Source organism: Dipodomys ordii, unplaced genomic scaffold (assembly GCF_000151885.1).
Source record: "Dipodomys ordii isolate 6190 unplaced genomic scaffold, Dord_2.0 Scaffold247, whole genome shotgun sequence".
In the NCBI taxonomy this organism is placed as follows: Eukaryota; Metazoa; Chordata; class Mammalia; order Rodentia; family Heteromyidae; genus Dipodomys; species Dipodomys ordii.
Genome location: NW_012267463.1, coordinates 675,094 through 701,579, shown reverse-complemented (window position 1 = coordinate 701,579; position 26,486 = coordinate 675,094). Strand labels below are relative to the sequence as shown.

The 26,486-nt window shown below is 35.5% G+C and overlaps 1 protein-coding gene and 1 pseudogene across 2 annotated transcripts in view; both read left to right on the top strand.

The window, feature by feature from the left end:
• Itfg1 (integrin alpha FG-GAP repeat containing 1) overlaps positions 1-26,486 on the top strand; it is a 220,033-nt gene that overhangs the window by 174,164 nt on the left and 19,383 nt on the right. Inside the window, exons 13-14 of the mRNA XM_013036077.1 lie at positions 39-82; positions 14,681-14,759. Of these exons, the coding sequence (XP_012891531.1) occupies positions 39-82; positions 14,681-14,759 (123 nt within the window). The remainder of the gene's footprint in view (positions 1-38; positions 83-14,680; positions 14,760-26,486) is intronic.
• Positions 11,511-12,177, top strand: LOC106000842 (annotated as a pseudogene). The gene has a single exon (XR_001175818.1). The product of XR_001175818.1 is annotated as an autophagy protein 5 pseudogene (transcript).

Sequence of the window (26,486 nt, the reverse complement as noted above, 5' to 3'; positions counted from 1 at the left end):
TTAATAGTAATAATAACCTGTTGTTTCTTTTTCCACAGTTCTTAGTGGTCTGTGTTCTAATGATTGTCCTCGTAAGATAACAGTAAGTAAACATAATTCTTATTTATAAATATACCTGTGAAAATCTGTGCATGATACAGATACACTTAAAATATATTATTATAGGCTATAATCAAAATGTCATTAGTGTGTAGCAGTTATTAAAGTATCCTTCATTACTCTGGGAAACTGCTGACATTAATTTTCCTTAAAAAATTCTTACTATATGAAGCCAGGCAATGGTGGTTCACACCTGTTATCTTAGCTACTCAAGAGGCTGAGATCTGAGGATTGCGGTTCAAAGCCAGCCCGGGCAAGAAAGTCCGTGAGACTCTTATCTCCAATAAACAACTAGAAAACCAGAAGTGTTGTTGTGGCTCAAATGGTAGAGTGCTAGCCTTGAGCTGAAGAGCGCAAGGACAGCACCCAAGCCCAGAGTTCAAGCCCCACAACTGACAAAAAAAAAAAAATCTTACTATAAAGGTTATCTAATACATGAAGTGTTCTCTGATATCCTCTCATTGTTTCTGAATATTTGGCACCTACAATATTTGATTTTACTTACTTTTGTAAATTAGATGCCTCTCTACTTTGCCCTATGAATCCTTGGGGTCAAGAAACTTACTCATCTTTCTGTATCTTGTACACAACACAGTTCAACTCATTCTTGACAATTAATGACTTTTTGTAGTGTTAATATTAATTTTCTGTCTAATAGAAGGGCTCAGTGAAAATAATAATGTAAAAATCATAAGGTTTTTATTTTGTTTTTTGTTGGTCATGGTACTTGAACTCTGGGCTTGGGCACTGTCCCTGCGCTCCTCAGCTCAAAGTGAGTGCTCTACCACTTGAGCCACAGCGCCACTTACACTTTTCTAGTGATTTATTGGAGATAAGAGTCTCATCGACTTTCCTGCCCGGGCTGTCTTTGAATCATGATCCTCAGATCTCAGCCTCCTAAATAGCTAGGATTACAGGCATGAGCCACTGGCACCTGGCTTTAACAGGTTTTTTGAAGTAGGATGTTCTGTAAAGTGTAATGAAGTGTATTTGAAAGCATGAGTATATGTATATAAGTAGGGGGATGGTTACCCAAATCCAGGAAAAAATTCAAATCAAAATCAATGTTAACTGGAGAGACCACATTTGCCATGGTAGCAGAAGCTGCTTCCCTATTTCCAGCACCTTGGAGACAGAATATCATCCAAAGCAATGCTTTAATTGTGATGAACCTGGGCTTTTCTAGAAGATGTCCAGTAAAGCCAACATTTGTAAATGCAAGTATGCACTAGGGACTAAAACACAGAAGGAGAGAGTAACTGCAGGGTATATGAGAAAGCCAAGTACAGTATATAGAACAAAGAACCCATGTGCTCTAAGAGCAAATTACAGGTTTTGAGAAAGAACTTTTAATGTGAACATATTGTTACAGTTGTTCATTTTATTAGTTACTCATTTACTGTACTTAATTTAAATAATGAAATTTTAACATAGATATGTAATATATAGGAAAAAACAGTATATATTGCTAGTGTATTATCCATATCTTCAAGCATCCTCTTACATCTGAACTTCTCTTCGAGGTTTGTGAACCTCTTCCTTGAGGATAAGACTAGAGTATAGTAAATACTGAGTTCTCTCTACAGTCCCATGAACTCAATAGCTTGATTATATGTCTTTTAAGAAGAAGAAGCCAAAACTCAGAGAAATAAAAATAACTTGTTCACAATGGACAAATGGATTAAGCAAATATGATACATATACACAGTGGAATTTTATTTGTCCATTAGAAAGAATGATATTGCATCATCTGTAAAGGAAAGGGAAGGCATGGAAAAAATTATGTTAAGTGAACTTAGGCCCAGAGAAACAAAGGTTACATGTGTTATCTCATATGTAGAAGCTACAATTAGTTTATAACTATGTAGGTAAGTACTTAGGGTGGTATATAAGTGTATACAAAATTTTAACTGAAATACAGTAGATTCAGAGGAAAAATCAAACTGTAATTCCTTAGAAAGGCAAAATTATAGTTCAACAAAATAAACACTAGGAATTGGATGCTTGAAAGAGGTATGATGGGGTCAAGGGGAGAGGAGTAAGCAAATGACAAAAGCAGGGGGGAGAATGAAGTCAACATTGAATATATGTTCTATAAAATTAAGAAAAGTGAAAGAAGGTGGGTTGGGAGGGATGGGTGAGAATGTTGAAAGGGGTGTCACCTATCAAGATGCCTTGTACTCATGAACTGCTTTGTTGAATGGTAACTCCTGCGTATACCTACTCAAAGATAATAAAAATAGTTTTAAAATAAAATAAACTAGGTACTAGTGTTTTACGCTTTGTAATCCTAGCTACTCAGAAGACAGACCTGAGGATTGTAGTTCAAAGCCAGCCAGGCAAGGAAGTCAGTGAGACACTTACCTCTAATTAACCACCCAAAAACTGGAAGTGAGGCTGTGGCTCAAAGTATTAGAGAGCCTTGAGTATAAAAGCTCAGAGAGCACCCAGGCCCTGAGTTCAAGCCCCATGACCAACAAAAAATAATAAATAACTCTCTCAAAGTCCCACAGAAAATATGTGGAATAGAAGAAATTTGAAACCAGAAAGTCTGACTTTGATAACTCTTATTTTCAGAATTTAGAAACAGCAAAAATATTCCCAAGATGTGAAATATATACAGTAAACTCACATACCTTCAATTAATATATGGCTCATATCAGTCTACTGTACATACCATAGATTGGGTGACTTAAAAAATTAGAGAGAGAGAGAGAGAGAGAGATCTTAGTTTTAGAGGCTTTAAGTTCAAGATCACATTGTCAACATAGGTGGCGGTGAGGGTTTTTTATCTCTGGTTTGCAAATCACCTTGTCACTGCGGTCTCATGTAGTTTTCCTCTGTGGACATATGAAATAGAGTCTCTTCCTATAAGAGCACTAATCCTATCATGATGGCTTCATCTTCATGATTTCATCTGAACCTATTTATGCTCCAGGAAGCCCAGCTCTAACCCATAGTACTGGGGTTGTAGCTCCAACACATGAATTTGAGAGAGACATAAACTATTGTTTACAACAATAGTAAATAACTATGTCAAAGAAATATGAGAAAGAAGTTATATGTTACTTCATATATGTGATCTGTGTTGATTAATATTTCTCCAGATTAAGTTTTTGGTATTAGCTTTTCATGTTTCATATAAAGGAATTTATACTGCACACACAATTACTTAAAAGAAATAGGGGAATTATTTCCAAAGGTCTTCTCTTAATCCTTTTGGAATTGAAAATTCCTGGTGATATAATTAACACTCTCTTGCATTGTAAATACATAAAAATTGAGGTCTTCATAGACTTATCCCTACTCTAACCAGACACATAAAGGTAGGAAAGGTTAAGTGATATTGCACATATTTTCACTATACTTGAAGTGACACAAGGTAAAAAATGTACAGGTTTCTTGGCATTTTCTATACATATTGCTATTGTAATATGTTTTGTACTGAATATACCCATGGTTTTTCATGGCATTGTTGAGAAAAAGCACCTTGAAGTGTATTACGCTGGTATGACATGTGGGATAAGAAACTTAACAGTCTTGGGGTTGGGAAGGTGGCTTAGTGGTAGAGCGCTTGCCTTGCATGCCTGAGGCCCTGGGTTCAATTCCTCAGCACCACATAAGCAAAAAAAAAGAAAAAAGCCGGAAGTAGCGCTGTGGCTCAAGTGGTAGAGTGCTAGCCTTGAGCTGAAGAGCTGAGGGACAGCGCCCAGGTCTAGAGTTCAGACCCCATGACCAGACCCAAAAAAAAAGAAAGAAAGAAAGAAAGAAAGAAAGAAATTTAACAGTCTTATAGCTATGAGTACTAGTAATAAATATCATTTCAGTTGCAAATGAAAAGTGGAAATTGAATAGTTCATCCTATAAATAGAACAGAATGACTATTCTCCAGGTCTGACTATGGGCCCCAAAGAGTTTTTCTTTTTGTCAGTTGTATATATCAATATTTCATTGCTTGAAATTAAAATAATTCAAAATATTTTAATTTGTCTTATAAAATGACATATTCTTCATGTTAGCCATGTTGGTTTTTCTTTAGAAGACGACTAAATAAATTAGGGCGAAATGGTATTGTTTAAATTATTTCAACTGCCTTTAATACCATCATAATGGAAGATAGATTCTCATCTCTTTGTATTCACTTTTTGTGTGTATGTGATACGTTGTTTTGGCTAAAATATCTAAGAAGAATTCAGACTCACAAAGCTGTGTAGTAGAAAAGGAAGTATTTCTATCAGATACAGATAATTGTTGTTGGTCATCATTTGCCATTTGGCTTTTGGCAGTACTGGAGTTTTAAACTTGGTGCCTTACACTTGCTAGGCAGATCCTGCATCACTTGAACCACACCCCTGACTCTTTTTGCTGCTAGTTTTTCAGGTAGGTCTCCCTTTTCTCCAAGGCTGGCTTGGACTTCAGTCCTATTTATGCCTCTGCATAGCTGGGGCAACAGACACAAACTTGTTAGTTGAGAATAGAGTGCTTAATAGCTTTTTCCCCAGCTAGCCTCAATTTGAAATCCTCGTCTCTGCCTCCTAAGAATCTGGGATTACAAGTATAACCTACCACATCTGATCCTATCAATTTTGGAACCAGACCAATGAGTTTATCCTGCTAGCTGGTACAGTATTAAGATGTTCTTTAATTCCTACATTGAATGCATTTCTTACATTTTCTTTTGTTAATGGTTTCTAATTTAATTCTATCCTTCTGAAAGATAACCTTTCTACACTATTAAAACTTCTACATCTATTATAGTTTGTATGGTTTTTCCTAAAGAAAGTTGTTCAAACCATTTTCTAAGTGCAGTATTAAAATTCCCAATGATTTATTGTTGAATTACCTCCGTCATTTCTTCATATAATTTGGAATATATGAAGAGCTCTGTGTTCTTCACAGTTAATTCCAGTTTTTTCATATCTAAATACCATTTATTCATATCTAATAAAATTAGAGTCTAAAAGTTTATCTAAATATGACCTCTCCAGTTGTCATTTTTTTGTTGGTATGCTAACTTTTCATGCTTTTACTTTATACTATATGTTGTCCTTTAATTGAAAGTGTCTCTGTTTTGCCCCATTTTCATGAGCATATGTTAATGGTACAAAGGTGTCTGTTTCACCATTACGTTTCTGTTCAGGCATTCCCAAATCAAACACATCCCCTCTTTCACCTCCTGCCATTTCCAACCAATTTCTTGGAACCAATTCATCCCAATTTATTGGAACAAATTCACAAGATTCATTGCTGTATGTTCACATATAAATAAATATAGACTATTATACCCCTTCTATACCTTTTATACCACTTTCTTCTCCTCTTGACCAACCCTTTACTATGTATCTATTCCCAAACAGAGCCTCTTTTCCATTTCTGTCAATTGGATTTTTTTCTAGTACCAGGGTTTGAACTAAGGACCTCACACATGCTGAACTCAGTATGCACTCTATCACTTGAGCCATACCTCCAGCCTGACTTTTTTGCTGGTTATTTTGGAGATGAAGTCTTCCAGATTTTTCTACACAGGCTGACTTTAAACCACAATCCTACATTTCTCAGCCTCCTGAATAGCTAGCTTTACAGGTATGAGCCACAGCTGGCTAGCTCTGTCATTCATTTATAAGGACTAGATTCTACATATGAAAGAAAATGATGTTTTTCTCTCAGTCTGGTTTAGTGTAATATGATCTGTAATTCCATTCATTTTTTGGCCAATAGCATAACTTCATTCTTTGTGACTGAATAATACTATTCTATATACCATATGTTCTTTTTTAATTTCATTTTATTTTCAAGGCACATATTTTCTTTATCAGTAATACCACAATCTAGGCTAATTCCATATTTTATAGCACATTATACTACATACATAATAGTACTGCTATAAACACTGGTGTAGAGGTATCTCAAATCGTAGCTTTAGATATATACATGGGAATAATATGTCAGGACTGTGTGTTAGATCCGTCTAGTTCGTCTAGTTTTTTTTATTTATATTCCTACCACCAAGGAATAAGAGTTCCCTTTTTTTTTTTTTTTTTGGTCAATCGTGGAGCTTGAACTCTGGGCCTGGGCATTGTTCCTGAGCTCTTCAGATCAAGGCTAGCATTCCACCACTTGAGCCACAGCACCACGTCTGGTTTTCTGGTGGTTAATTGGAGATCAGAGTCACACAGACTTTCCTGCCTGGGCTGGCTTTGAACCACGATTCTCAGATCTCAGACTTTTGAAAAGCTAGCATTACTGGCATGAGCCACCGGTACCCAGCAAGATTTCTGTTTTTTGGGTTTTTTTTATTACCACATCCTCACAATTTGTTGTTGTTTGCTTTCTTACTGATAGGCACTCTAAGTTGAGATGGTATTTTTATTTGTATGTCCTTCATGCCTAAGAATTTTGAACCTTTCTTCACCTGTTTGTCATTTGTACTTCTTTTAAACTATTCATTTACTCATTTACTAGTTCAGATATCCATTCTTTAGGTATTTAATATTAGGAGTTATTATTATGTTCTAGATATTAATCTTTTATACACTGGTGGATATGCGGTTCTGTTGTATTCTTTTTATTCTAGAAATGGTTTCCATTGCTGTTAGAAGTTTTTCATTCCAGGAAAGCCTACTTTTCAATCATTCTTGTTATTTTTCATCATTTGAGATTCTATTTAAGTAAGTATTATCCCTGTATTTTCAGGTGTTTCCCATTATTTTCCTCTAGCAGTTTTAAAGTTTAGGCCTTATACTAAGATTGCTAGTGCATATTAAATTGATTTGTGTGTGAGATGAGAAGTAGCCTACTTTCACTCTTATACATGTGAATATCAGTTTTCCCTGCACCATTTGGTGAAGAGGCTGCCTTTTTTCCAACATAAATTCTGGGCTCCTTTGTTAAAAATCAAGTGGCTATAGCTGTGTGGGTTTGTTTCTGTGTGTTCTATCTGTTTCACTAGTCAAGGTATCTGTTTTTGTCCCATCAATTTGGTTTTGCTGCTTTTGTTACTATGACATAGTATAATATGAAGTCAGGTATTGTGATGCCTTCCACATAGCTATCTTTCTTTAGAACTGCTTTGGCTATTTGAGGTCTTTTATGCTTCCAAGCAAATTTCGGGATTGATATTTATATTTCTGTAAATAAAAACCTTAGAATTTGAATGGTGATTTCATTCAATCTGTAGATCACTTTCAGTAGTAAAATGATTTTTATAATAATTCTGCCAATCCATTAATGTGGGGGTCTTTTCATCTTCTGGTGGTTTGTATCTTTTTTTTTTTAAATGGTTCATAGTTTTAGGTAGGAAGTCTTTCACTTCCTTTGTTAGGATTATTGCTAGGTTGTTGAGGGTTTTTTTTAGGTTATTGTCAATGAGCTTATTTCTTTGTCAGTCTTCATTATTGGTACACAGAAAAGCTACTCATTTTTTAGTATTGGTTTTGTATCATGAAACATTGCTGAAAGTGGTATCAAATTTAAGAGGCTTTTTGGTTGAGTCTTAAAAGATCTTTGAGATAATATCTGCAAATAGAGATAATTTTCCTTCTTCATTTCCTATTTCTCTTTCCATTCTCTTGCCATATAGCTCTTGCTAGCACTGTATTGAGAAAGAGTGGAGAGCATGGACACACCTCTCTCAGATAAAATGGTTTCAGGTTTTCCCCCATTTAGAATGATGTTAGCTATAGGTTTATCATAGATAACCTTTTTATGTTGACGTCTGTTCCTTCTATTTGTATTTTCTTCCAGGATTTGTTATGAAAGGATGCTGAGTCCTGTCACAGCTTTTTTCCATATCTATTTGCATAATAATGTGGTTTCTTTTTGTACTTTATTCTATTTCTGTGCTGTATTATGTGGAGAATTTAGAGTCTAGACTTCTCTGTTTGAACACTTAAAGGCCTATAGCACCTGGATAAGCATTCCTTTCTCAAGATTTGACTTATCTTGTAATTTTCATTTATCTTTACTGAATTTCCCTTTGATGTCTTGTCTTCCTTATTTATTTGTATCCTGAGTTCATTTAGCTGTTTATATTATCTTTGATTTCACTGAGGTTTTTAAACATTTCCTTTCATCTTTAATGTCCTTCTTATCTTTGGAGCTCAAAATTTGAAGTGTCATTCAGATCTTTTGTTGTGTGATGGCTGACTTTTTGAGGTGTCATATTAGCTTTTTTCATATTTCTTGTGTTTCTAAAATGTTGAGATTTATTCATCAAAAGTCATTGGTTAGAAGTTCAATTAGCAAAATTCTTTTAATTATTCTCTACTCTGAGAGGAGTAGGCAGTGTCTGGGTTAATGTTCCAGTTTTCACCATTAGCCAGGGTTATAACTGAGCTATTATAAATTTACCAACTTAATACCAACTAAATACATGAAGTGAAAAGCCACTGATGACATCTGTATAACCAATCATGTTATGTGTGGAAGGGACTGCTCTTCTTATATGATATAGTAAGGGGTTAGAAAAAATATTTAATAATAGGCTTGAGGGAAGACAAAGAGGATGGGGAGTTGAGGTGAAGTATATGGGCTGAATATAAACAAAATGCTAATGTTCAGGAATATACAGTTTAGTTCTTACACAAAAGGATTAGTACAATCAAGTGCTGTAAAGGGATAGGAGTGAATTTAAAAGAAAGTACAACAAAACATTAGTAGAAACATTAGTAAATGAGAAGTAGAATATGCAAAACAAATAACATTATAAAAATAAAACAAAATTTATTTTAAAGTGGATGTTGTCCTCCAATTTCTAATCCTCAGCTTTCTACCTTTAGTTTTCTTCTTGTGTTTACTCTCTGAGCCATGCATTGTACAAGTGCTGCCTAGGTGCAGTGTTCCAAGGCTAGTTGAGATTATGGACCAGGGCTAGCTGCTGTAGTGATGCACAGCACAGATTTTATGTGTAGCAACAATTCTCAGGAGCTCTGCTGGGTTTCTGGTGGGGTAAGCCAGTTCCAGGCTTATGAAGTAACAGGTGAAGTAGATGCTGGAATCTCTACGCATAGGTAAGTAGTAGAAAGCACTCTGCAATTCTCAATGACCACATCTTCCCTGCTCACAAATCTATAGCAGATTCAATGCTTGTCCTTGGCCAGTTTTTCCCTTTTCTACCTAGTGTTCTCATTTATGTTTCATTTGGAGACTGCAAAGTTGCTCTTGTAGTATATGTGTGGTGTGTGTGAGTGTCTGTGTGTGTGTGTGTGTGTGTGTGTGTGTGTGTGTGTGTTGCTCCCAGGGTTGAGTGGTTTAGGGCTTTCCCTTGCTGGCTTGCTAGTATATGTGCTTATCTACTGTCTTTGGCTGGAGACCCTGTGGCTAAATGGCTTTCCCCATAACCAAATGGGAGCCAGATTTTGATTTTTAATCAATTCACTTCACCTAACATTTTCATATGCTTAGCTGTATTTAAGTCTACACATGGGTTGGACTCTACAGTGCCCTCAGTGCTGAACAAGTTACAGAGGAAGTTTACCTAGCTTTCTTGCTTCTATGCCAAACCTTTGTCATGGGCTGAAGACAGTCACCAATTGAAAAAGTACATCTTTTGTAGATAGGATGTAGTAGCTTCACATTGTCCTGGCAGATCTGGTAATCTTTGCCTTTTGAGAGAAGTATTTGATCCATTTACATTTAAAAATTAAATGCAATCATTTCTTTAACCATTCTTAAAGAAATGATGGCAGAATTGGTCAATAAAATAAAAGTGGAGGTGCAAAAACAAGAAGAAATGATAAAGGAAAGCTAAGACTCTACGAATGGTACAGAGAGGAAAATACATGTACAGAGAGGAAAATAGACACACTACACGCTATACACCTCAATGAAATAGTGCCAGGCACCAATGGCTCATGCCTGTAATTCTAGCTACTCAGTAGGCTGAGATCTGAGGATCGTGGTTCAACACTAGTAGGGGCAGGAAAATCTGTGAAACTCTAATCTATTAACCACCAGAAAACTGGAAGTAGTGCTGTGGCTCAAGTGGTAGAGCACTCACCTTGAGCTGAAGAGCTCAAGGACAGCACCCAAGCCCATAGTTTAAGCCCAGAGTTCAAGTACAATGAGAAATGACCTTGGAACCATAAAAGGTTCAATTTCCCCAATGCAAACCAAGTGGAATCCATAGCTAACAGAATAAGTGAATGGAAAATAGAACTTCAGAAGGGGAGAATAAAACAGAGGAGCTAGAACAAAATGTCAAAAGAATGGGGGAAAAACACTCAGAACCTACCAAAGAGAGACCAAAAATTGGCACACTTGGCTAAGAAATCAAATCTACACATAATTGGGATCAATGAGGAGGAAGAATTTAATAGTTAATTCATCGGACACCTATTCAGTAAAATAATAGCTGAGAACTTCCCACTGTTGAAGGAGAAAATCTTACCTAGTTAACACAAGCATATAGAATCCCCAGTGACTGCATTCATGAAGAAAGACTTCTAGACACATTATAGTAAAAACATAAGACATAAATTGCAGCGAACTGATTTTAAATGCCACAAAATTAAAGAAGGAGCTACATTAAAATGGAAAGAAAATCAGAATCACTGCAGATCTCTCCACACAAACCCTCAATGCTAGAGAGCCTGGAATGGTAGAATCCAAGCACTGAAGACCCAAACTGCCAACCCAAACTGATCTACCCAGCAAACCTATCATTTACATTAGATGATGAAACCAAAACCTTCCATGACAAACAAACATTAAAGGAATTCATGATCACTAAACCAGCTTACAAAGAATTCTAAAGGGAAGGAATACAATGTGAAGAAAGCAATCAAAATCAAAGAAACACATCAGACAAAAATCACTACAAGATCAATAAAGTAAACCCAGGAAGAGGAAAAATAAAGAAACTACAGGAAACCAAGGAAATAGCAGGAAACATGACACATCTCTCCATAATAATCCTAATTACTAATGGATTCAATTCTCCAATCAAAAGAAGAAGACTAGCAGGTTGAATACAAAATAAGATCCATCCATTGTTTGCATTCTGCTCTGGGTTATTTTTGAGTTGATTGAACATTCCATTAATTATGACATATGTCTTTTAATATATTACTGTATGTTGCATTTATTGAATAAATAAAATATATTAATCTCTTACCTTAGATAAAAGAATTCAGATACAGACATTTACACAAAATAATATACCTTTAGATATAAAGAACCATCAAGAATGTAATAAAGAGGCGGCGGCGATGCCGGTTGTATTCCCTGAGAACCAGAGGGTGGAAATACAGCAGGATTCGCTCAGACCTCGGAGCTGGTGCTTTCCTTCGGCTTCCTTCGGCTGCGCGAGCTCCCCGGACTCCTAGTCCCCGTGTGTCTGCAGGACTGTGTGGGTCAAGCAGGCAGTGCTGGGATAGTGCTACCTCACCATGCTGGAAGCAAGAAGGAGCCGGTGCTCGGAGAAGTTTGGCTTTGATTGAAGAAAGAATTTAGCCTATATGTACTGCTTTAACCACTGGAAGAATGACAGATGACAAAGATGTACTTCGAGATGTGTGGTTTGGATGAATTCCAACTTGCTTCACTCTGTACCAGGATGAGATAACTGAAAGGGAAGCAGAAGCATATTATTTGCTTTTGCCAAGAGTAAGTTATTTGACGTTGGTAACTGACAAAGTGAAAAAGCATTTTCAGAAGATTATGAGACAAGAAGACATTAGTGAGATATGGTTTGAATATGAAGGCACACCACTGAAATGGCACTATCCAGTTGTTTTGCTGTTTGATCTTCTTTCATCGAATTCAGCTCTTCCTTCGAATATCACAGTACATTTTAAGAGTTTTCCAGAAAAGGACCTTCTCCACTGTCCATCTAAAGATGCAATTGAAGCTCATTTTATGTCTTGTATAAAAGAAGCTGATGCTTTAAAGCATAAAAGTCAAGTAATTAATGAAATGCAGAAAAAAGATCACAAGCAGCTTTGGATGGGACTACAAAATGACAGATTTGACCAGTTTGGGACCATCAACCAGAAACTCATAGAATATCCAGCAGCAGAAAATGGATTTCGTTCTATCACTTTTAGAATATATCAGTACTCCAGATCACAGTTAATGTGAGACTTCCTATGGAATATTGTCAGCACTCCTATCAAATGCCAGGATAACCTGTACCTCAGATTCCTGATACTACTAGCCTCATATGATGTTAGACATAGTAACCTGTGCTTAGTCCCTGTCCAAAGAATGTTCATTCCTTCAACTTAATTCAGAAATATCTCTCTAAGGCCCAGATTAACTTCTTTGTGTCCTATTACATTTTTATTTCAGTTCTTTTTATATTATATAATGACAGCATCTAGAATATTTCTTAGGATGATCATTCATCCTATTGACAATTTCAGGTTTCAGAAATCTGCTTAATCATTTATTTCAATAGTGAAAACAACTAATTTTTTCCTGTTCTTCTCATAACTGATTTTTATATACCATGCCAAAACACATAACATCTGTCTGGTAAGAACAGAATTACTAGGCTTTGATTCTTAGTAGTGGTTCCTTCTTTGGAATAAATATGAGATTTGCTTTTGGTATACTCATACTTTAAAAATAACTACTGCCAATACTTTCAAGAAGGTTGTATATAAGAGAATATTAGGTAATGTGAGAGTCATTTGGGAATATTCGAAAGAAAATCTATTGAAAAGAGAAAGTCTAATTTATCTTCTTTCTTCAGTCTTAAGTGGATATCAGTGTTGTTGGGTCATGTTTCTGATTTTTGAATATTCAAGGTTTTATATAAGATTTCATATTTACTTTCCTTTGTAGTTCCATGCAGTTTTTAAAATAGTAATTACTGAGATGAAGCAAGTACAGTTATATGTACAGGAATGCTGATGTGTCCACGGATTATATTGACACCACATGCACAAAAGATATTGACATCAGATTCAGACCATCTATAAATTAGTAACTCGGCTTGCAGCTTCTTTGCAGTTTGTGATATATTAGAATCTTAATTCTCAGTTAAGAAATATAGTCTGTACTGTGAAATTTGGGAACTTATGAAACCACTTAATCACAATAAAAAATTTGAAAAAAGAGAAATATAGTCTGACAAGTTATTGGCACTCTAATTTCTCTTTAGAAGAAAAGGTTGGATTTCTCATTGGACCAAAAGAAAACATTTTGGTTTTGCTCTTGCTGGGTTTGTCAGGTAGGGCCAAATGCCCCTCCTACACCTTTCTCAAAGCCATGTTGGGATGGGTGACAATGTTGTCTGATACCTCGTATTCATATACTGTTTTGTAGAATGGGAACTTCTTTGTACAACTACTTGAAAATAATAATAATGTAAAAAAAAAGAAAAAATAGAATGTCATAAAGACCATCAAGCTAACTTATAATAGAAAATAGACCTATTCCAAAAGAAGAAGAAGCATAGTCCCAAGCATAGGGTCTTTCTTTCCTCCACCAACCCATTAAAAAAAATTTGTGATAAGAATAAGTGTATTATTTTTAGAATAATTATATTTAGAATAATCATACATACATATTTATATGTGTGTATATATATATTCTTTCTTTAAAAACAGGCATCTTAAAAACAAAATATCAAATCATTGTAAGAGAAAGCATTGTAAATGTAAGTTTGCATTTCATAATTTCTATTAAAAATAGGAAAAAAACATATTCTACTATTACTTTCAAGACATCAAATTTAAAAAAAAGATCTGATGGAAAAAATTACCTAAAGCCCAAATGGCTGGAAGCATGGCTACAATGACAGAGCATTTGCCTTGTAAATAGAAGGCCCTTAGTTCAAATCCTAGTACTACTAAAACATAATGAAAAATGATACCAGAAAAAGGAAAGAAAGTAGAAAACATACTGAGACAAAGAAAAATGCAAAAACTGAAAGTAGAGAAAATTATTCTGATTTTTTTGATAAAAGCAATTAAAGACAACTTTTGAGTAAGCCCCCTAGAAAAGTAATAGATAAAGCTCAAATATAATCAATTACACATGAAAAAAGATGCTAAATAGGTGCTAACGTCAGATAAAACAAAGAATTAACAAAAACAAAACTCCATGAACAACCTCATGCCAATAAATTTGAACATTCTGATGAAATAAGACAGCAAAAGATAGTATAAGTTACTCAGGAAGAAAGGAATGAACATTGGGGAGAGAGAAACAATACTAAATCTTTTGGGGGGTGGGAAGGGAGAAATTGGGGAGGTGGGAAGGAAAGGGATGGTAGGGGAAAAATAAAGGAGGGTGTAACAATGCTTAATAGGAAATAGACTCATTACCTTGCTCATGTAACTGTGACCCCTCTGTACAGTATCTCTACAATAAAAAATATATATTAAGAAAAAAAAAACAGAAATACCCAGTTAAAGTAATGACCCATACAAATGCAACTATAAAGTCGTGCAGAAATGTTAAGAATTTTCTAACCAGTTTCCATTTTCATGTATTACATATTTTTAGAAGTGTCCATGAAGTAATCATCAATTACGTAAGAATTATAGAGATTAGTTTTATTTGTAATAACTTTTCTAAAGTTTCTAATCATTCACGTACTTTCCAAAGCTAACTATATCCTTTCTTTCTGCAGCCATTTGGGGTGAATCAGCCTGGACCCTATATCATGTATACAACTGTAGATGCAAATGGATACCTGAAAAATGGCTCAGGTAAGAGCAGGTACAAGTCCATAATATATAAAAGCACCTGCACTCACTATATCCACCAGATAAGCTGTCGTCAGACATCACATTTGATACTAACCCCAAACAAAACATTCACAAGACTAATAGCTTTTTTACCTTTTTTAGTATAATAATAATCCGTTGGCCTTAGAAGTCATATTTGGTGCAATTCTAAACAAAAGTAATTACCATATTTTCAAAAAACAAAGCTGAGTGTAGTGCCATGTCTCTTTCAACCCAGCTACACAGAAAACATAATAATTAGAGAGAGAAAAAAAGGCCTAGACTCCAGTGCTAAAATCCCTGCCAAGCAGGCACAAGACCCTGAATTCCACACCTAGTACCACCAAAAGAAGAATAGAAATGTTTCCATCCTTGTCTCTTGGCCCTAGAATTTTGCTTGCATTTTAGTTTACATGGAGTATATATTGCTTCCTAATTTAAGTAAAAGCTTTTTTTAAAACAAATATATCTTCATTTATTATAATTTTTCTAAGTCTTTCCATTTCCTAACAAATGGAGCAATGTCATTCTTTCCGATGGAGGCATAGAATTCCATTGCATATATGTATATACCACATTTTCTTGATCCGTTCATCTACTGAGGGGTATCTGGATTGGTTCCATATCTTAGTTACGGTAAATAATGCTGCAATAAACAGAGTTGTGCTGGTAGCTTTAGATGGTCTTGTTTGTGATCATTTGGGTAAATGCCCAAAAGTGGGATTGCTGGGTCATAGGGGAGCTCTGTGTAGAGTCTTTTGAGAAACATCCATATTGCTTTCCAAAGTGGTTGAACAAGTTTATACTCCCACCAACAATGCAGTAGAGTTCCCTTCTGGCCACATCCCCTCCAGCATCTGTTGTTATTAGAGTTCCTGATTAAAGCCATTCATTCTAACTGGGATGAGGTGGAATTTCAATATTGTTTTGATTTGCATTTCTTCATTTGTCTATTGGCCATTCTTATTTCTTCTTCACAGAAGAAGTCTTTAGCCCACTTGTTTATTGGGCAGTTGTTTCTTTGAGGATTTGTTGTTGGGGGATTAATTTTTTGAGTTCCAAGTATATTTTCAATATGAGACCCTTATCCATTGTATGGCTAGTGAAGATCTTCTCCCAATTCGTGGGCTTTCTATTGATCTTGCTAGCTATGTCCTTTGCCATGCAGAAGCTCTACAGCTTCATGAAATCCCATTTGTCCAACCTTTCTTTGATTTGTTGTCAAAAGCTATATACGTACGACCAGATAAGATGATGTTAAGCAAAATGAACCCCAAGATAGGGACACAAGTGATTTTTTTCTTTCTTGCTATTGTTCCTAACGTATTTATAATGTGCCATGTGATTTTTTTTTTGTTTCTTTGTATGTTCCTCCCCCACGGTATACTCCCTGTTTTCACTGTTTTTGATGGTGCCCTGCATCTTGTATATACACTTCTCTAGCTTGGGAAGGGGAAGGGAAAGAACAAAATGCTTAAATAGTGATACAGGTTGACCCATTGTAACATTGAGATGTACAAGACACTATGTTGAAAAACCAACTTTACAACTTAGGCAGGGAATGGGGGGAGTGCAGTTGTGGAGGTGGGAGGGAAGAAAGGGTAGGGGAAAAACAAAGGAGGAGGTAACAATGCTTAATAGGAAATGTACTCATTATCTTGCTCATGTAACTGTAACCCCTCTGTACAGTATTTTTACAATAAAAATCTTATTTTAAAAAAACAAACCAATATATCAGGGCTGGGAATGTGGCTTAGTAGTAGAGTGCTTGCCTTGCATACATGAAGCCCTGTGTTCAATTCCTTGGTACCATATGAACAGAAAAAGCCAAAAGTGGTGCTGTGGTTCAAGTGGTAGAATGCTACCCTTGAGCAAAAGAATCTCAGGGACAGTGCTCAGGCCCTTAGTTCAAGCCCCAGGGCTGGCAATATATATATACATATATATATATAGACATCTATAGATCTATAGATATAGATATCTCACACCTGTAATGCTCACTCACACCTGTAATGCTCACTCCCCAAGTCTGAGATGTAAGGATCATAGTTCAAAGCTAGCCTGGGCAAAAAAATCCATGAGTCTCTTATTTCCAATTAACCACTCAAAAGCTGAAAATGGCACCATAACTCAAGTGGTAGAGGACCACCCTTGAGAGGAAAAGCTCAGGGACAGTATCCAGGCCCTAGGTTCAACCCCCAGTACCAGCAAAAAAAAAGGAAAAGAAAATTCAAGATTCCTAACTTAAAAGTTCAGTATGTTGAACTCCAGTAAAACATTACTTGCTTGAAACATACTGACCATCCCACCAGAAACTCTCACAATATTCACTATACAAAGAAGATGTCACATTTATTACAGAAATGGCAGCCCCACCAAACACGTCTCTAATATCAGGAGTTCTACAACTCAATTCTGACACTGTCTACCCAGAATCCTGCCTCACAGGTGAAGGGCTTAATCCTATAAGATTCTTCCTGCTTTTGATATTAGATACAGGTCTATTATACAGAGCTCATAATGCTAAAAGGCTCACAGAACTTGAGAAAATGCTGGCCTTTACTATTTGGGGTTTTTTTTTGGTGGTGGTGGTGGTCATGGGTCCTGAACTCTGGGCCTGGGTGCTGCCTCACAGCTCTTCAGCTCAAGGCTAGTGCTCTACCACTTGAGCCACAGCACCACTTCTGGCTTTTTCTGCTTTTATGGTGCTGAGGAATCAAACCCAGGACCTCATGCATGCAAGGTAAATACTCTACCACTGAGCCACCTTCCCAGCCCTACATTTTTTTTAAAAAAAGAATACAGATGAATAGAGGATTCATAAATTGGCAGATGTTTGGATCCCAGCATGTGGATTTACTCTGTAACAAATCCCTATTCTTGGGGATTTTATGGAAGCTTTATTAAATAGGCATAATTGACTGATCATTGGTTATTGGTAATCAACTCTACCTTTATCCCTTCCTTGACAACCAACCCCCACTCCAGACTATCCTGGAGTCCCCAACCTGAAGCTTCCTCATTAGAAAACAATAAGGCAGGAAATAGAGCTGTGGCTCGGCTCAACGAGGTAGAGCACCAACCTTGAACAAAAAGAGCTCAGGGACAGCACCCAGACCCTAAGTTCAAGCCCTGTGATGGACTAGATAGATAGATAGATAGATAGATAGATAAGATAGATAGATAGATAGATAGATAGATAAGATAGATAGATAGATAGATAGATAGATAGATAGATAGATAGATAGATAGATAGATAGATAGATAGATAGATAGATAGATAGATAGATAGATAGATAGATAGATAGATAGATAATTTTAAAAGTACTTAATACTTTAAAGGAAACAATGTATGTGAATACATATACATTTATTACATGTGTGTGTTAGTGTGCTCTACCAACATATATTCCTAGTCCAGTTTGCTTTTTCTTATTTGTTTTAGGATAGTTTTTTGTCTTGTCTTATTTTTCATATGTGTTTGCAATGTTTTTCAAAATTTTTTGCCTCAATCTTTCTTTTTCCCTTCCCCATCCCTCATTTCCTCTTAGTTTGGTTTGGAGGATTGCTTTTTTGTGTGTTGAGGGAGTTTTGTGGGTTTTTTATAGGGGGGCAGTTTTGCAGTTTTAAGGATTAAAGGCAGGACCTCACCCCTTTGTTGTTAGTTCATTTTTTAGATGGTATCTAAATGTCCCAGACTAGCTAACCCGAACTCCTTTTGCCTTTTTCTTTAACAGTTGGAATTACAGGCATGCACCATAACACACAGCTATACTCTTTTAAACACTCACTCATGCTTTAAATATGGAAGCAGTTCAAATATATTGAAGACTAATAGCATGTCTGAAAGACAGAGAAATATTTGAATTAAATATAACAAGAATTCATACTGATGGTACAAAGCTTATTATGGAACATAATTTGTTGTAACAAATTGTCTTGTAAGCAAATTGTCTTGATATAACTTTCAATTAGAAACATTCATATTTCTCCCATCATAATCAATGATTGTCAACTACATACTCCAATATCAGAAAGAAACAACTGATTCCTAACGTTCATTTCTCACACATATTTTCTGAAATTATCTTCTAGAAAAAGGAGTCATGTACTGTTTATACTGTCTCACTCCATCAAAGAATTATTTTAGTCTCTATTTTTATTTGATTTCTTACCACATTTTAAACTGTCACACATATAGTTCAGCCAAAAATCCTAGCCTGAATAAGACTTAATTGATGGGACATATTTTTAATGTATAAGATAAGAAATTGGAAGGAAATATTAGGCTTTCCTGGATTATCCATCACATTCTTTTTGTATGAAAGAAATGAATTCTTTTGAAGAGAACCATTTCCATACCTAAATCTCATATAAGCTACAGTTTGACAAAAATAGCCAAGTTGGCTGAGATAAGGATAGGTGTATGTGGCTCACGGATGGATGATACTCTATACTGCATAGCTCAAAGCAACAACTGGCAGATTCTTTTGATATAATTACAATATCTAAGTTATTGAAAGAATGAATGCATTGATAAATTACAGGAAGTACAATACTTCATAAAAACCAAAGGATTTTTAATATCCAGCTATTTAAGCAGTCCCATCTTTGCAGATGTAAATGAATCAGTCATATTCTGAAAAATCAAAAGAAAGGAAATTAGAAACTGTAATGCAAACAAAAACAATTACTTTATGAGATTCTAGTTACAAACTAATTTCTAGAAGAATATTTATAGTCAATATAGATTCTAGTGCTGAAAAACTGGCACATAACAACTTTGGGAACAGGAACTAAGGAAAGAAATACAATTTGTCTATTCTGCAAGCTTTGCTACTAAAGTGTTATTATCTAGAGGTTTTAAGTGATTCAGCAAATCCTATATACTATGTCAATATTTGGAGTAAAGGAATTTGTATTCCTACTCATTACCTAGGGCTGCAAGGTACCTCCATATAAAACCCCTATGTACTGCAATAAAGGTGGAAAGTCACGGTTGCTTGTAACAGAAAACACTTAGTATACACTGAGCAAAGGCACAAATGAAATAAAATCTTTGAAACAGCAGGGTGGGCTCAAGTGGTATAGCACCTGTCTAGTAAGTACATGACTACCTTCAAACAACAGTATTTCCAATAAAAAAGAAAATGGAAATCAAAAGATACAATCAAATATAATACTCTCTGGCTGGAATGTAGCTCAGTTGCAAAGCGCTTGTCTAGCAAGTGCAATGTCCTGGGTTCGATCCCCAGTACCAAAAAAGAAAAGACAAAAAAATACAGTTAAAAAAACAAACAAACAAATACAATACTGTCAATACAAGTGTTTCCTGTAAGTTTGAATCTAAAATGAAGGCCTGCTTAATGTTTAAAAAAGAAAACTCTACACCACTTTGTTTAATTTTTCACCACTCTTGATTTTAAATTCCTTAGAAATCAGTATCACATGGAGTCAAGTAAATTTGTAGAAGAATGTTTCTAGCTTATAAATTATATTGTCTAGCAATTTATTCATACGTACTTGCTTTTATAAGGACGGTTTACTCTGAAATTCTTGGTTGTTATTCACTTAGATATACTTTGACTACTGTCAGTCTTCACTAACCAGACCAATGAAAACCACAGAATCAAAAATAACCAAAAAATCATGGAGTGGAGTCACAGATCACACCTGTCCAGCTAGTGCTTATAGCTCCTCATGACTTAAATCTGTGAATCATGGTTACTCATCTTTCCTTAATCTCTGGCCTACTTGCTGTAAAATCTGCTCCTTTAACCTCCATGATATCAGAGATTAATCATCCAGAATGTGGAAGTCACTAAGAAATTTAGTTGTTCAAATTAACTTTCTAAAGCACAGTTCAGCTTATATCCCTAAGTAGCTTCCCACTGGTAGAATCAAAGACTTATACAGTTGAGCCCAAATTTACCATCCTTTGTCTCTGCCCTTTATGTGTGGTATGCAGATCCAGTCTACCTTCGTATCTGACTTTTCCACCTCCATGCTCCAAGCCCTTTCACCGTTTTTTTAAATCTCTACATCTTCCTCATTTCTGTACTAATTTAGTACATCTGAATCTGACAGTAATAATACTGTTTCATCAATCTTTTACTAGTTTCAATCCCCAAACCAAATGAACTCTATAAGATATCAGTACTACTTTGTATCTTATACCTTTCCCACAAGACAAGACTCCTTTAGGTCTGTTTTTGCATGGAATTTTGTTTTGGATGTCCTAGAATGATAAGGGACAAAAATTTTTTAAAAATTATTGAATAGTCTGTTGGATCAGTAGAAACACTTGTTTTTTTTGTTGTTGTTTTTTGTTTTGTTTTGTTTTTGGTACCAGTTCAGGGCCTGGGCACATCCCTAAGCTTTTTTTTTTTTTCTCACAACCATGAGTTCCACTTTTAAAGAATATGGAAAAATACTGTTGAACTAAAATCTATCATAGATATAATTCATTTCAGATTATAAGTAGATTTTCTTAAAGTAATATAAAGTACTGGAAATTGTTCATAAAAACTAAATGGAAAGCCAGATATATTGGTACATACCTGTAATCCCAGCTTCAGGGGGCTGAGGCAGAAGAATCATGAGTTTGAAGCCAGCCTGGTATATATACTGTGTTACAATAATATTTACTGTGTTACAATAATAGTGCCCACCAGGTGTGCACTGTTCTAGAACTACATGCAAACCACGGAATCAGAAATGCCTACTGGACTGACTTCAAAACCTGCACATTCTTACAACTATATCAGTAGTTTTAAATGACACCTTACAAAGGCTTAGGGTATCTTAAAAAGAAAAAAATATTCCTAAAAATCTTTGTTTTATTTCCTTTTAAGCAAGGGTAATGATGTAAAAAGAAAAATGATTACTGCAATTTAACAAACATAAACTGTTGTTTTATGATGTCCCTGTTTCTTACTGTTTTAGACCTTATTAGTATTTTATGATCTTTTTATTTCATAATGATTTCAGACATAGACTTTATATAATGGTTACACAATCCTTAGATTTCGGAGGGGCAGCTGATCCTACTTAAGAGCCTCTATCCTGCCAGCCCAATTCTAATGCATTGCTGATGTATGCCTGAGAGATACCATCTTTTATGACCCAGGACTTGTAATAATAATAATGACTAATACTTATTTGTTACTTATTTGTAACCAAACACTAACTATACTTAGCATTTCAAATGATGTTCTCTAGTTGAGAGATTGTCTTCAAAAGTATATAGTGCACAAATTTTTTCAAATAAAATTTCATAGATATGGAAGTGGCGCTGTAGCTCAAGTGGTAGAGCGCTAGCCTTGAGCTGAAGAGCTGAGGGACAGCACCCAGGCCCAGAGTTCAAGCCCCATGACCAACCAAAAAAAATTTCATAGATATTTTAAACCACTGTAAGAAATGTTCAGAAATAGGGCTGGGAAGGTGGCTCAGTGGTAGAGTGCTTGCCTTGCATGCATGAGGCCATGGGTTCAATTCCTCAGCATCACATATACAGAAAAAGCTGGAAATGGTGCTGTGGCTCAAGTGGTAGAGCGCTTGCCTTGGGCTGAAGAGCTGAGGGACAGCACCCAGACCCAGAGTTCAAGCCCCACAACCGACCAAAAAAAACAAAAACAAGAAATGAGAAATATTCCCTGTATAGTAATTACAAGTTATTTAAAAACATGCTAGCCAAGCGCCAGGGGCTCACTCCTGTAATCCTAGCTACTTAGGAGGCTGAGATCTGAGGGTCTCGGTTGAAAGCCAGCATGGGCAGGAATATCCCTAAGACTCTTATCTCCAGTTAACCACCAGAAAACCAGAAGTGACACAGTGGTAGAGGCCTCACCTTGAGCTAAAGAGTTTGAGGGACAGCACCCAGGCCAAGGATTCAAGATCCACGACGAACCAAAAAAGAAAAAAACTCCTGGACTTAATTAATCCATTTTCCTAATACAGTCTGGAAAAAATAACATATTTATCTTAAAATATTCTTCTTCTGTTTCTAACATTCAAGTCCAGCCATTCAACTTTAAATTCTGTCTTTAAATAAAATGGCTATATTCACAAAATATGTAGATGAATAGCTTATTTTAGTACACTTAAGCCTTTCCCATAAAAACACAACTACCTTTAAAAGCTTTTCAGTAGTACATTACTGGAACAAAACAAATAACGCTTTTCTTATATTTGCAGAATAGAAAATGTTGTACTAACATATTGAACTTCCAGCCCAACATGAAGATATTGTTGTTCTTTTATATTGCAATAGGTAATAGAAAGCATTCATTCTGTAATCAATAAATATTTTATTTAATGATAGGTAAATAATAGATGAATGGGATAAGTGTTCATGATTAAGAGGTATATTATCTCTCATCTAGGAAGACTGCACTCAGGACCCTTAAGTAGCTTAGGAAAGGATACATAGTGGTCTGAAGAACTTCTTACCCTTAAAGAGCAGCATCCCACAGCACTGGTTCATTCAGGTTTCAGGCTCACTCTAGAAACAAAAGCAATACAGATAAAACTTGAATTTTTCTTTTAATTTTTAAAATATTTGCCAGTCTTATACCAAATATTCTAATCAATATTCTTTATTGTTCTCCTAACATTCTTTTCATACCTACCCTGTTAATGAGTAATTGTGCACATACAGGTTTGAAAAACTACTAGGGAGTTATAACCTCTCAAAAAATGAAATACAAATAAAAAATTTTAGATGACAAGAGTGCTCAACAATAAAGAAAAATCTTGAGATCGGTATAGGACTTGAACAAACATTCCTCCAAAGAAGACATACTAATGACAAAAAAATGCAGATAAAAAGACATGAAACAGCACTAATCATTTAGAAAACTAAAACCAAGATCACAATTCAATTACACTTGACATCCAACAGAATTATCAAAAGGAAACAGAGCCAGGCACCAGTGATTCAAGTGTCTGATATCTCAGGATCATAGTTCGATGCCAGCATTGGCAGGAAAGTCCATGAGACTCCAGCAAAACAAAAGCCAAAAGTGTCTCAAATGGTAGAGTGATAGCCTTGAGTATAAAAACTAAGGAGCAGCACCCAGGCCCTGAGTTCATACTTAGAGTGAATTTTGCCACAGTTTAAAAGACTATATTGCCATTAAAATATGGAAATGATTCCAAGAAAATTCTCCAGACTCCCATACAAAAACATAATTTATATACAAAAACATAATATATATATATGTATATGATTTACCTTTTTATCCTCACTTAAATCTTGCTGTGGCTTGTGACAGCCCCACTTCTAGCTGAATCCTGTCAGCCACACTCATGGCAGTCTGGCCAGATTCATCTTTACAGATAAAATTACAAACATACAGCAGCAAACCCAGCCTCATCCTTTTTACTTGCCACAGAAAGATTGTACACATTTATGTTCAAATCAGAGAAAGAATACCAATTTCCTCAAAGGTCTATCATTTGCTTGTAGTGAAAATACTCTTTTGAATGCTTTCGAAAGTATTTATTCACTTGTGAATGAATGAAAACGTTCTCTTTTTGTGTGCTACTAAAGTTTTGAACTCAAGGTCTTGTGCTTACATGAGCCATTCCCTAAACCCTTTTTGTTTTGGTTACTTTAGAGGTAGGACCTCATATTTTGCCCCCAGCCTGACTAGAGCACAGTCCTCCTACTTATCCTTCCCTCATAGCTGGTTTGATAAGCATATGCCACCACACTCAGCCTTTCCTGTTGAGATAGACTCTCACCAACTTTCTTCCCTGACTGTCCTCAAAACATGATCTTCCTGATCTCTACCTCCTGGATAGTTAGGATAAAATAGTGACCAGATTCATTCTTGGTTCCCCTTCCTGCACTACCTTTATGAAAACTTCCAGTTGATCCTAACTCATTATCTTTCCATCTCTGCTACCAACCACTGTTAAAAGCTACTATCACCTTCTGCTGGAATGTTCCTATAACTTTACATGACTGACTTCCCTAATCTACAATTCAATATTTATGTTTCTTCCTGAGAAGCCTTTCTTGATCACTCAACTCAAAGCAACCCTCAAACCACTGTCTATCACATCATTGCTTTTGATGTATTATATTATTCAACACATTTATTTAGTAGTAAGCTAGTATTTCTCCACATGTGAGGGGTACAGAGTAAACAAAAGAAAAATAGTTTTTCATGTGGAAATTACATTCTCTTAGATTGTGACTAGCAAATAAAGAGGAAAAAGGTAATATATCATTAACCACAAGAGCTATCAGTTCAACAACTAAAGTAGAAAAACACCAAAAATATATACTGTTATATATTATTATTAGGAATGTGCCAGCTATAAAGTACATTGTTATCCTAGTCACAAATAACTAGAGTTTTCTCAATATCCATATATATTTCAAGATGAAACAAAATGCCTTTAACTATAAAGTATATTACTAGTATATAAATTGCCACTCTTTTCATTTTAGCATAATGGCTGGAAAGTTCAGTGTTATATAGTCTGTACTATAGATCAGAACTATGCCATAAAACACAGAAATCCTATATAAAAAGTATAAAATTATTATTATTAGTAGTATTAGTATTAGTCGTGAGGCCTGAATTCTGGGCCTGGACGCTGTCCCTCAGCTCTTCAGCTCAAAGCTAGCGCTCTACCACTTGAGCCACAGAGCCACTTCCGGCTTTTTCTGCTTATGTGGTGCTGAGGAATCAAACCCAGGGCTTCATGCATGCAAGGCAAGCACTCTACCACTGAACCACCTTCCCAGCCCCAAAAAGTATAAAATTATTATAATCCAACAGTGCCTTGTAAGAAAATTATCTCCATCAAAAAGCACTAAACATTAGGAATAATTTTGAAAAAGCTAAAATAATTTTCATTGTTTCTATGCATATTTTATTACTAAGTATTTATTCAGAATATTATGCCAAACTTCTTGGTACAAAGCTAAACAACACAGAGTTAGCTCTTTTCTTAAAAAGCTAGTGCAATTACTATTGAGATCTTTGTATAATTTAGAAATGAGCAGTTATTATATAATAACATATATGGAACATCCATATAAACTAAGTGGTGAACTTTATTTATTTAGTGACTTAAATCTTCCTTGAGGTAGTAATTCACAGGTCTTCAGTTCATTCAATTGGCTCTTTGTGTTGTTTTTCCTTCAGTCAAATATAAGAATACTGATTTGATAGAAAAATAAATTCAGTAAGAGTATTTTTAACTTACACAGAAGAAAGGAAAGGAGGAAATGAAGCTTAATAAACTGAAAACCAACAACTCTTCTCCAAGACAACAGAAAATAATACATGGCCAGCCACCACTATCAAGACTGGAAAGCAAATAAAAAAGAGCCACAATTTACTGGGAACAGAAGCCATAGCTAGAAGCACAGGATGACAGAAGAGTAATTGCTGGCGAGCTTGCAACATGTTTAGGAGACTAAAACTGGAGGCCCAGCCCTAGAGAACAACTTTCATGAGTCTTACCTCCAGGAACCTCCACAACAGGATCCAGGTCACAGTTTGAGATATAATCCCCCCTGTTCTATGAGGGGATAGGAAAGGATAAATGTTGAGTGAGCACCCAGAGTTACCATTTTCATTAACAAAGCCTGCCCTCAAGGAAAATTTGTCTTACTGAAGCTCAAAATCTTTGGGTTTCTCCAGACTTTAATTGACTTCAGTAAGTAAGACATAAACACCCAACTTC